The sequence below is a fragment of the Notechis scutatus genome, chromosome 2, assembly GCF_049901735.1.
Source record: "Notechis scutatus isolate UNSWTSFEM ecotype Mainland chromosome 2, rNotScu1.2, whole genome shotgun sequence".
Taxonomy (NCBI): domain Eukaryota; kingdom Metazoa; phylum Chordata; class Lepidosauria; order Squamata; family Elapidae; genus Notechis; species Notechis scutatus.
In genome coordinates this window covers 205,134,299-205,147,493 of record NC_142010.1, presented here as the reverse complement: position 1 = coordinate 205,147,493, position 13,195 = coordinate 205,134,299, and the positions used below count along the sequence as shown (strand labels likewise).

The 13,195-nt window shown below is 34.6% G+C and overlaps 1 protein-coding gene across 3 annotated transcripts in view; it reads left to right on the top strand.

Annotated features, from left to right (window-relative positions):
* FRMD3 (FERM domain containing 3) overlaps window positions 1–13,195 on the top strand; it is an 85,446-nt gene that overhangs the window by 24,800 nt on the left and 47,451 nt on the right. For 2 of the 3 annotated variants that reach the window (XM_087957851.1, XM_087957852.1), the window contains exon 2: window positions 7,443–7,547. In XM_087957851.1, the coding sequence (XP_087813977.1) occupies window positions 7,443–7,547 (105 nt within the window). Of the gene's footprint in view, window positions 1–7,442; window positions 7,548–13,195 lie in introns of those variants that run through there. The other variant, XM_087957853.1, reaches the window with a different exon arrangement.

Here is a 13,195-nt window from a genome sequence, read left to right as displayed (position 1 = left end):
CAAGGTCACATCCTTCTGTTTTTTGTTTTTGTTTTGGCTTTCCTGTGTCCCTACATTTTACCTTTTGTGTTCCCATTATGCAGCTTTGTGTTTACTTTTCCTGTATGGCAACATCAGCTAGATGTTCTGAAAAGCTTTAATCTAACCACGTCATAAACACCATTACAAGGAATCCTCAATTTACAACTGGTTGTTTAGTGACCACTCAAAATTATAGTACTGTTTAAAAATACTTATGATCCAGACTCAAAGTTTGGACAGTCCCCCCTCCACCATATATGCCACTGTAACTGAATTTAACCATCTTGCTGCTGGCTGTCCTCTTCTTCTGCCTTTTCCAAAATAACAGCCTTCTCCAGAGAGTTAGGCCTTCACATAACGTATCCAAAGTAGGACAAAACGAGTTTGGTCATTTGTGCCTTGAGTGAGAACTCTGGATTGATTTGTTTAAGCATATCCTGAGACAAATTAATTTCCAAAAATGTGAGGACATTTATAGAAAAAAATATTAAGAATGAAACTAACGTTACGGTATATGAGCAATAGTCACTAAAATGCACTTGCTGTACTTTTAGTTTTTATTCTTCCTATTTAAAGCATCTATGGGGATTTATCTCATATTGTGATGCTGTAACGTTCACATGTCTTAGCTATTTCCAGCCAATGATGAAAAATAAGTGCTAGGAAAATGTTGAATGTTAAGATCTCAGATCATAATGTATATTTGATTAGATTAAAAAGAAAAATGAATGAGACAATAATTTTTGGCAGCAATCACATATTTATAATTGTATCTATTGTAGTTTGACTCCGTAATGTATGATTATCATAATATAAACACTATTTTATTCTGTCTTGTGTTTTCTCCCTTTTCTGTTTTGAATTTGGAAGACTGAATAGAAGTTTTGCATTATTTTTATGCTCTGTTGATGGACTGGAAATATTTGTGACTCTCTGACGTCAATAAGTTGAAACAAAATGGTATTTTGTTTTAAGATAGAATGGCATTTACATTAAGCAATTTTGTGACTGGAACGAAATGCTTAATATATTTCAAAGAATGCACACAATTACATGCAAACATTTTTTGGTGCATGTGATAGAAGGAGTGGTATAAAAGAAAGGCAACATTTATCCATCAAATATGACTTAACATGAAGAATTGTCTAGAACAGTAACATTATAAAACAACCTAGAATTGTAACATAACAGTATAAAGGAACATTGAAAGATGTGGCAACTTTTAGTTCTACAAACAAAAAGAGCCCATCGTTTTTGGCACGAATGCATATTTTTATTTGATTTTTCTTTATTAAAACACATAATGAACATATGATCCAACTAAGAACTTATCCTAGTTCAGTTGTGCATTTAAAACACAGAGTGCATCTACCGTGTTTCTCATATAATAAGGCTGGGTCTTATTTTTTTTTGAGCCCCGAAAAAAATGGCTAGACCATCTTTTCGGGGGTGACTTAATTCCCCCCCCCCCATTGCATCTTCGGGCAGGCGGCGACGGCTTGGATGTTGACCTCGGCGTTGGTGGGGCACTTTGTATCGGGGTCAACGCAGGCAGCACCATATCTGGGTGTGCAACAAAAGTACTTCCTAACGGCAAGCCCCCCCACCATTCCCCCCCATTTCGCATGTTTTAATATAGGCCTTAATTTGGGGGGAGGGGCTTAATTTAATTTCATGCCTATAAAACATGCTGGGACTTCCTATTGGGGGAGGCCATATTGTTGGAGAAACAGGGTATCTAGTGTGTTATGAGTCTCTGCTTCATAGGTTGCTTTTATTTCTTCCTCTTTACAAGCTTCTTAGATATAATTGATATGACATTCAGCTTTTACAAGCAATTTTTTGGCAGCAATTTTATTCCTCTTTTCGTTCCTCAGATTATTTCTCTGATTGCTATTTCATAAGGAACGTGTGCATGACTAGTGCAGCATATTTTGCTAAGTCCTAATGTGGTTTGTCTGGTTATGGATTAGCATATTGTATGTGTTTAGTTATTTTGAGTGTCTTCAAGAAGAAAGGAAGATAAAACAGAATTATTAGTAATTATAATAATGATCACGCTGCTTTGCAAATGGTAGTGTATAGCTTAGCATATGCATCTCTATTGTTTATTCAATAATCTATGATTAATAAAATGAAGTCTTGCATATTCTATTTAGGAAGCACTGGAGGGTTCCATCTAATGTTGTATGAATAAATCATCTCTCTTTTCTCCTTGTCCCTGCAGTCTTGTGCCTCCAGATTTCATTCAGAAAATTTTGTAACTTTACAGAGCAAATTTCATACTCATTCGGGGAGTGGAGGGGGAGAGTTTGTTTCATTAGCATTGTTTCGACTGCAAGTGACACTATTATTCTGTATATTTAAAATATTTTATATCGGAAACAAAAGCAGCTTTGCTTTATGAAAATATTACATTGACTGAATTGGTTCATCATGGACTTTTATTAGATTACTTTTTGGCTTCATTTATTAGGTATATAGCATATGTGTTGGATATATTGAAATTTGAATTGTGTCAGTGCTTTACCTTGTGTCCTTAATTTAGCATACATATTGTTCTGTATGTTATAAAAATGCCGTACTTTTATTATTTGACTTTCCAGGCCCAAGACTGAAAAATCAAGTTTGAACTATATTTCTTTACATCAAAAAACTGTTATGTGACTCTAGGTTATCTGTTAACTTAGAACAAAAATGTAGCTAATACATAATTTTGTTTTATGGATGAGATTAATATCAATTGATATAAGTAGTTATTGTTTTTTTTGTGTGTGTTTCTTCATTCTGTCTGGTAAATCATATTCAGGTTTTTTTTTTTAATGAGAATTTTGATTGATACGCCAGCTGAATTCCTTTCTGAAAGATAATGATCTTAATATTATGTGTATTCTGGAAACCTCTAGGCTTAACCATAGCAATCTGCTCTAGATGGGGTTACACTTATATCCAGTGTGAATACTTAAGTTGGTTCAAGACTCAGCAGCGAAGTTGGGCTTGTGAAGAATGTGATGAGACCACATAATATCTGGGTGAATTTCTGGGTAAAATGCAAAGTATTCTCCCCCTCCCTCCCTCCCCGCTCTCTCTGTGTATGTGTGTGTGTGTGTGTGTGTGTGTGTGTGTGTGTGTGTGTGTGCATGTGTGCATGCATGTGTGCATTTTTGATTATGGATGGTGCATGGATTACTTGTAGCCCCTGTAGTTTTTCTTGGCAAGGTTTTTTTTAATGGTTTGCCATTGCCTCCTTTCTAGGACTGAGGGAGAGTGGTTGGCTCAAGGTCAGTCAGCTGGCTTCATGTTTAAGGTGGAAGCACAACTCACAATCTCCTGGATTCTAGTCTGGTGCCTTGATCACTATGTCAAACTGACTCTGTTTCTGGGAAAAAGAATATATTAAAATATTTTAAAACCTCACATGGTGCATAAGGCTTCTTAAGATAATATTATTTCTATAAAAGCCGCCATGTTTACTAAGCCTTCACTGTTGCCAGTAGGCCTTTGGAACATACTCCCTGTAGAGTTAAGGGATTCTAACATCTATTTTCTTTTCTAAAAGATCCTTAAAATGCATCGTTTTGTATAGGCTTCTAGTTGTTGATTTAGTTAATTTTAATTATTTGCTTGCTATCTTAACAATTTTTATTATCATGATTTTAAATGTTTGTTTTTTTAATTGCAAACTGCTAAGAGCAGTGGGCAGAGATAAATCAAATTAAGGAAATAAATAAAACCAAAATTGTATGTTTTCCTGGCAGCTGTAATGGCGAAAGGAAGGAGATACAGTGTAAACAAATAAGATGCTGCAGTTCTTGGGGGAGGAAAGAAGATTGCTTTGGGACCAGGAACCAGATGGGAACAAAGTGTTACTGAGAAATGCTACTGTACATTATTGTGAAGGAAGGAAAGCAGAAAAATCTTTGCTCTTGTTTCAAATCAGCTGTAGAAAAGAGAGAAAAAATTCCTTCAGCCTCCAAACTGAGTCTACAATACATATCATGTAAGGCTTCAGTCCATGTTCCAAAATGGTGCAACACTATTGCTGGGTTTGGAGATTAATTCTGTAAAAATTATCTGGGAGTATCTCCCACTATTCTCAAAATGCTTGCATTTGACTATGAAGGATTCTTGATGCATAATAAATTATGACTAGGCTAGCTTATTAGATTCTCTTTTTTATTTTTTTGTCTTGCATTGAAAATATCTTGATCTCTGTACTCATGTAGTATATTGGCATTGAATTGAATTTTAACTAAATTATCCATTTTATTTTGGGGAAAAAACAGAAAAGCCAAAAACTTCTGGGCTGTCAGAAAAGAGAAGAAATGACAAAGAGCTGAAAGGAAAAGAGGCAAAATTTGTTATGACAGTACAATGTTTTAGGTTTGATTCCAAAAAAGGTACTTTCAGAATACATGGACTTAACAGTCTGCAACTCCTTAAAGCAGCCTCACCTTTTCTGGGATTGTGTAGTATTCTTGGCATAATTCTATTTGGTTTAGGAGCACAGTTAAGAATATCAAGGTGGATATTCATACAAAAAGCAAATGCTCTTGATCAAGCTTTATTTCTAAAGATTTCATGGCACCAATAAGAAAAGTGCAGATTTCATGGCACCAATAGAAAATTGGTTTTCTATTACTTTATAATTTTTCAACATTTCAAGCTAGTTTGCTGTCTAACTCCTTCTTAATCTCCTGTCCCGGTGCTAACCAGATCTAGTCCTCTTTAGTTTTATGAGATCAGCCAAGGTTAGCTAGTTATTGCTACATAGCTAGCCTTTACGATGCTTCAGTGAAATGCAACGTTTTGCAAATTTTAGAACCTCAACTTACAACAATTCTTCATTTAGTGACTGTTTGCAATTACAATGGCACTGAAAAAAGTGACTTATGGCAATTTTTCATATTTACGAATGTTGCAGTATCCCCATGGTCACATAATCCTAATTCATATGCTTGGCAACTAGTTTGCATTTATGATGGTTACAGTGTCCTGGAGTCATGTGCTCCCCTTTTGTGACCTTCTGACAAGCAAAGTTAATGAGGAATCCAGATTCACTTAACAACCATGTTACTAACTTAAGAACTGCAGTGATTCACTTAACAAACGTGACAAGAAAAGTTGTAAAAAGGGGCAAAACTCATTTAACTAATGTTTCACGTAGCAACAGACACTTTGGGCTCAATTGTGGTCATAATTCGAGGACTACCTTTATAAGGGCAGTGAAAAAGCTCAGGGAAAGTTAAAAAATTACAATACAAATACAATTGTAAAATGCTTGTATTTGCAAAAATGTATCTTGAATTTGCACAGAAATTTGGTATGAAATTTTGATATCATGACTGGTTCTATTGGTGATACTCTTACACTGATAGAACAACAGAATAGAGTTGAAATAGGAAAAAGATTTTTAAGTGGGCTCTACCTTCCTATATGTGTTTAATTTAGTATGGGTTCCTCAGCTTTTTTTATGAAATGCCTCAATAAGTTTTCAAGGAGCAGCAATTAAGTGATTAAGCATAGGTTTTAAAAATATGGAAATAGTCTGCCTAAGAACCAGCTTCATGTTGCAATAATTATTTGGAATCTCTATTTTGTCAGGTACTGTGTTCTCCTTTCCCCCCCTGAAGTTTATATCATGAACAATCCTAAGCTGTCTTCTCAAAACTAATTCTCGGTGAACTCTACATGCTATACTTCTAACAAGCATGCTTCAAGACTGAACTTGAAAACATTTACCATTTACATCAGCATAAGGCAATTTCAGTTATAGAGCACAATTTTTTTCTTTCTCAAATGTAACTGGGAATGTGTATATTTAAAAAAAACAGCTATTTATGAAAGTTATCCAGACCTATAAGTCCAGACCCAGATTGGCTATGCCTTGTCTTAGATTGTACCTATTCATTCCTCCATGCATTGACCTGTTCTATTTCTATCTCATTTTTTTGCTATTTCTGATTCTCTCACAGCTGAAGAAAGGCAGCTTTTCTAGGAATGTGGAATTAAGATTGATTTCCTACAAGCAGCTGGCAAACCTGAAAATCTGAAACTGTTCGGCAAACATACTTGAACATAAGAAGTTGCATGCCGGATATATTTTCAATTCTTGTTATTGTGTATCAGTTAGATAAATAGTATTTTATTCCAGATGAAGCATACTTTTTTTAAATATGTGCATATATGTACATATAGCATATGTGCACTCCTTCAATAATTTCACCTTGACAAAGTGAAGGGGGTTGTGTGAATAAATGAAATTGTGGGCTATGTGATCGGACATGTACATGTCTAGAAGGGTCTCCCAAGGTGAACAGGCTATAATACCCCAGACTAACACCGTCCTGCCTTGTACTAGCATGGCAAATTATGGTCTATTCCCGTGGTGGCTAACCTTTTTGGGCTCCTATGCCAAAAATTGTGCGTACCAGCACCCAGAAGGCAATGCATTCCTTCCCACACACACCCTGCACATGCACGAGCAATTCCCCCTGCCGTCCCCTTACCTACACTGCATCTCCCAGGTGATTTTTGGCCCATTTCCGGTATTTCCGGAAATACAGGAAGTGATGAAACGGGCCTATTTTTCGGTCTGCAGAGGCTTTCCTCAAGCCTCTGGGAGGCCGAAAAAAAGCCTCAAACAGGCCAAAAATCAGGTGTGAGTCGCACGCATGTGCAGTGAGGTAAGTTTACCTGCGGTCATGTGCTGGCACAAATGGCTCTGTGTGCCACCTGTGGCACACATGCAATAGGTTTGCCATCATAGGTCTATTACTTCCACATGCCAATATACCCATATTGGTTGGAAACATGCGGAAGAGGCCTTCATCCTGCAGTGGATAGACAATGGCTAAAATGATATACATATATTTTATGTTTTTATGTATATACACAACATTTACATACATAGACATATATAATTACTACCAAAGTATACAGTTTTCTTCAGTAAAAAAGCAATTGTTAATTTCTTTTAAAAGGTTTCAAATTGTTTTTGAATGTATTCTGTTAACTCAAATATTCTGGAAATTAAAAGGTTCATTATCCAGTAAAATTGTGTAAATCCTTGAAGATATGGACAAATTTGTAAAGCCTCATTCAATAGGACAAGTTTAAGAAAGTGTAAACTGTGTGGCGTGCAGTAAGGTATTTTGCTAATCTGAGATACATACAGAATCTCTAATAAATAAGTTTTTGTATTTGATTGAAAGAGAAGGATAGAATTAAAACCTGGATTAATCTTAGGTGGATTCACTGAAATCAATCAAAGTTAGTAATGTTTAATCTGTTTTCTCAATGTACAATTAAGACAAGATACAACGTATAATTCTGATTGAAATATATATAAAATACACAGGTTAATTATATATGCATACACCTACAGGTTCTACCTATTTGTATTGCCTTTTCTTTTTCAGAGAGAGACCAAAGGCCAGTTTCTCATAGATCATGTTTGCAATCACTACTGTTTGCTAGAAAAAGACTATTTTGGCATTCGCTATGTGGATTCTGAAAAACAGCGGGTATGTATATAAATTATCTCATAATTTATTTTAAGTGATGTTATTTCAGTGAAACTGCTAGCTAGTATGCTTTCATTCCCCTGGCACAAATGCTTCAGTGATGTCCAAAGAGATGAGTATGTGCTCATTTCTCTGAGCCAAAATACATTTTATTGCCAGAGAATCAGCAGCTAATCAAGAATATAATGTGAAGGTAACTGTGTGCTTATTATTGTGTCACTTCCTCGCTAATTGCTACTTCAATATAGTATTTGGAATGGGGCTTCTTACGAACCTAGTTCTAAGGATTACCATAGTGCCAATCTCAGATAAAGCCTTTTTAGCTTAATTAGGGCATCAGGTGTCTCATGGCTTTAAGAAGACATTCTTTAGCTTGGAATGTTCTGGGTTCTGATTACTGGTATTTTTCATGGCTTTCCCAGTGGCATATCTTAACTTGACTGAGTGATAATCTATATCTTGATTCTACCTTCACAGGTATGACTTTGACCTGCTTAACTGAGATAATGTAATCAAAAATCGACTTGCTTTCTCCTATAGTACTGTAAGCAGAATGTTTCAATCTGGCTAATATGATTGGATTTAATTTACTTGAAATCAAATCTGCCCAGCTAGTCTTTTCTCATATAGGCAAACAATAAAATATGAAAACAGTGAGTTAGGCAATGCAGTGTAACATTTTTTTTATTGAAGAAAAAAGAACATACTTCTGAAACCAGCTGTTGAAAATTTTCAGCTTGCAATAAATAAAAATCTTCAAATGGCCTCCTAGACTTTTAAAATTAGAGCTATCAGATCTTATGGAGATTCTCAATCATCTAAGGTCATGATTGTCCCAAATATGTTTTTCAAAAGGCATATAGACATTTGCTTTTTCCTTGATGATGTTTCGCTTCCCATCCAAAAAGTTTATTTAGTTCTGATTGAATGGTGGAGAATGGAAAGATTTATACTGTATTTTTTGCAGTCATCTGCAAGGAATATAAATCTTTCCATTTGCCACCATTCAGTCAGAACTTGGATGAGAAGCAAAACATCTTCAAGGAAAAAAAATAAAGAAAGTTCACTTTTGAAAAAGCACCTTTGGGAGCTACCAGATCTGTGTTGCAGAAATTCACATAATCAAAAGATGACAGAGAGTTGGCATTGCTGATGCCATCTAATGGATTTCTAGATTTTTTTCAACTTAGATTTTGTACAGTAGCCTTATTTAAATATTCTCATCAAGAAACAAAGCTTCAGTGAAGCAGTATATCTGGCAGATATACTTTTTTATCTACTAAAAGTATTTGCAAGAGGTGTCTCACACAATACGTATTTTACAAATGCACCATTCCTTCTAAAAAATACAGTTTGGCTGTCTGCATTGTACATATATAGCTTCAGTGTTTTGCTGGAAAAGTAAGTGTTATCTGTATGCATACATGAAGACAACTAGAAGTAACTATTGAAGCAGCCACAGGAGACTTTAATGAAGAGTGTGAGTGCTTTCTTTCCTTTTGCTAACATACTCTTCAAATGCTTTGCCCTTCTATAGGTTTACATAATATACAACCATTTAGTCTTGTGCTTCATAGAGCAAAATCACTAAAATTATTGCTTTTATGTAATTAGTACAAAAAGAATATGACGCTTTTCAGGTGGGTAGGAAATGAAATCAATTTTTATATTTTGAATAAATATATTTTTTATATTTTGAATAAAATATGAACGTAAAAATAGTTAAATCAGAATATTGTTAGTTTATACCACCCCAGTATTATGAATTGTGCCACTTGACTTTCAGATACAGTAGAGGTTGTTTGATTACAGAATGTGCATTTATAGAACCCTACAGCTCAACTGAGATTTATTGCTTATATTGAAGGATTCATCAGATTTATGAGTGTGTTAATCCATTGCTGAATTGCACAAAATGACAGGACTTTTGATGGAAGAAATAACGCACACAGCCAGCTGGGTAGCAATAGCTCAGTGTTTTTGTAACGGTAGCAATATTTATCCTTTGAAATTGTTCTTTGTTAGAATTTGATCTCTCTCAGGATCTCTTGCAGATCCTCCATTATAAAATGCATTCTAATCCATACGTAGGCTTAAAATAAAATTGTCAGATATTCTGGAGAAGTGTTGTTGGTGTTCCTAAAACTAATCTCATACTTTGCTGATATCTATATTGTCGTTCAGAAAATAAAAATAGATTCAGGCTTCTTGCTGATGCAGAGAGATGCATTTCCACTTTTGCTGTTATTTGGAAGTGGGCATATATATTACAGAATAGGATCAATATTTAAAAATGTAGCTCTTGCAGAAACTTTTATTTAGCTAATTAAATAATTCTACAGTAGAGAAGGATAGAAAGGTAAAAGCCCAATACTTATGATTTTAAAGCTAGCAGAATATGTTGACAAGTCTTAATATTGGCTTAATTTACACTAATTAAGAGCTAGTCTTGCTTGTAAGGACAAGTTGAATATAGACTGTAGGCTTTTCCCCCAACTTCTTTCACATAGCATTTTATTTCAGCTGTTGTGACACATGCCTTTGGGGGTAAGATTGAAGATGAAACTGTAAACACTATGGCTTTGTTACTGCATTCTTAAAGGCTGTTCTGATTTTTGCCTCCTGTCAGTTTTGCATATATGTGATTTATGTGTGGATGACATATTCCACATGAAGGTGACAGTGATTAGCAGATCATTAGTTTCCTTTTTTTTCTAGCCACAGATTCAGCTTCCAGTTATTTATTTTCATATCAAATGTATAGACCACCCATTTTACCTCAAGATAACTTGAGTTATGAACCCAAAAATCCATCAAGAGTGAACAAACCTGCTTCATGGATGTGCTATTATTGTCTAAGACAGGGGTGTCAAACTCACGGTGTCACAGTGGTGTCACATGATGTATCAGGATTTCCCCCCCCCCCTTCACCAAACTGGGGGAGCAGCATGTGAGGCATGCTCGACACCCCTGGTCTAAGATAACTGGAAACTCATACTGATATCTTGTTATTCATTTTTCTGATAGAAATAGAAAAGATATACAGAACAGATACAGAACCATGGGAATTCCTTGAAATTTGATGCCAATGGCTGAAATCTATAGATATTAACATTGATTTCAGAATAGTTAGACAAATGGACCATGACATTAGCCTACAGACCAATAAAAACTAAATGGAATTAAAATCTAGTTTATTTTGAAATTATAGTCAAAGTGCGAAATAAGCTGGTGTAATTAAAATTGGTTTATTTTTATGTGAGATCAAAATCTCCCAGTGGAAAATTGTTCAAAATTAATGAGATTTAGTATTTACACTTTAGGATTTCTTTTTCTATTAAAATTTTCATAACAGCAATATTCCTTACAGCAATATTCCTTACAATTGAATCCTAAAATAAGTGCCTTAATTTTTATCATCATTGATTCATTGATTTCTATTTTGCATTAACTGAGAAAGTAAGTTAAAGCTAATAGTGTTTCCAAAGAACCATTGATTTCCCAACCAGTCATGTATTTTCTTTCACAATTTCCCTCCATTTCTCTTCTTTGTTTTCTGTCTCCTCTAATCCAGTTAATCAATAACATTCCATAGCCACTAATCATGCTCATTCATCAATGTTGTTCTTTTCTTTAGAGGCAAGTGCAAGGGGTATAAATGATGAAAGCAGTATTGTACTATTACAATCCAAAATTCTGCCCATTTTGTAAGTGTGTCATGAAGTTGCACACAAACTCTAAAGAGCAGAGTTTTAATGCAGGCTTTGGGCCCTGAGAACACCTTTCCTTCCCTAATATTTATGTTCATTTATTTATTTTATTTGTTTATATATCAAACTTCTTAACTACCCACAGAGGGATTCCGGGAGACGTTATTTTATGACAACTCTACTGACACACTTTTATACAGTTAACACTATGATACTATTTCAAATATAAAATAATTAATAAGTCTGTGCCTGCATAGAAATAATAACAATAGACATATAACTTTAATTAACTGTATGCAACCTACGTGACACTCAAAAGTGAACAGTGTTTCTCAACTTTGGCTACTTTAAGATGTGGATTTCAACTTCCAGAATTCCGCAGCCAGCCTGCTTGCTGTGGAATTTCTGGAATTTGAAGAGCACACTTCTTAAATTTGCTGAAGTTGAGAAATACTTCTCTAGAGAAATATATAATTAGTGAAGTTGTTGAATTTGCAGATAAGACACATTTTTCCCCCGAATAATTCCAAATTCTCAGACAGACTGAAAAACTGCAGAAGGTTTCTTTTTTTCAGTCCTGCGGATGAGATAGCAAAAGGATAGATTGGAGTCAACATTAATTTCACTGTCCTACCATCAGGGACAACCATCTCATTTGTTGATAGATCTTAAACCTAGCTCTAGAAATGCTTTGACCATACATACGCCTTACAGTAGATATTGGCATCATCTCCTTAGCAGAAACTAATATTGGACAACTTTAAATCAGAACACTTAACACCCCTCTGTAAGTGTTTCACAGATATAAAAAATATAATTAAAATAATATTTTGTTTCTTCTACTCATGATTAATGCTTTCATAGATGTAGGAATAATAGGCACATATAGGAAAATTGGCATTTAATATTTTTAAATCTTTTTTTTTTTAAGCACCCTTGTAAGTTCCAATGAAATAACCTTTCTCGTGTTGAGGCTTTGTGCTGTGGAGGCATACATAACAAATAAGTCTGCTCAGCAGTGTGAATAATTGCAAGGACACCTGCCATGGTAAATAGCTAGTAGCTACTGCTGGATATTAAAATGCTGATTAGAGATGATGTTTAGAAAGTGTGGCACAATACACTTCCCAAAAAAAGCAAGCAATAAGAAAAAACCCAGCAGGTGCAACTGTGTCCTAGTAAAGGTGTATACTAATAACCCTTTGCCCTCATAATAAAAAAAACTTCTCTAAAAGTCATCAGTTTGTCACTTTAAAACAATTAAGTAATATAAACACTGACCAATTTAGTTAATTCCAGAATGATACAAAATACTGGTTTACATAAATGAACTTTACAGGAATGTGACATTTATGAAATGGTCAGGTGAATGTCTATGCAATATGAACCAATGTAAATGTATGTGTATTAATACTTGTCAGAGTTTAATTCCGTACTTAAATTTATTGACTTTAATGGCTTGTAGCAATTTAATTTGCTTATCTATGCATTTTATTTTTTATTGACTTGCAGTAGGAGAAAATAAATTTACATGGTTGCTAAGCATATATCAAATCAACAGTTTTTTTTCTCCACAAGCTCCCTCTGCTATCAAACTCAAAATTGGATTCAATTCAAACTGAACAAACTTTCTAGAGTTATACCCTAATACATGGAATAGGACTGTACCCACTTAAAAAATAATCCGAGAGAAATACTTAGATATTGTGACCATTAGAGCTCTCTGTTCATCATTAAAACATGTGTATGCAACATTTCGTTTAAATTTCCATACAAGCTTGAGAAAAGTTTCAGTTCATTAAAATGGTAACCTCTTTTTAAAGGAGACGAGGCTGGCTTAATGAATAACAAAGAGATGCTATGGTCATACAATCTCCAGACAATTATTTGAATAGTTTTTGAAGAATGCACTGCTTTAATATGTAAAGATATTGTTTA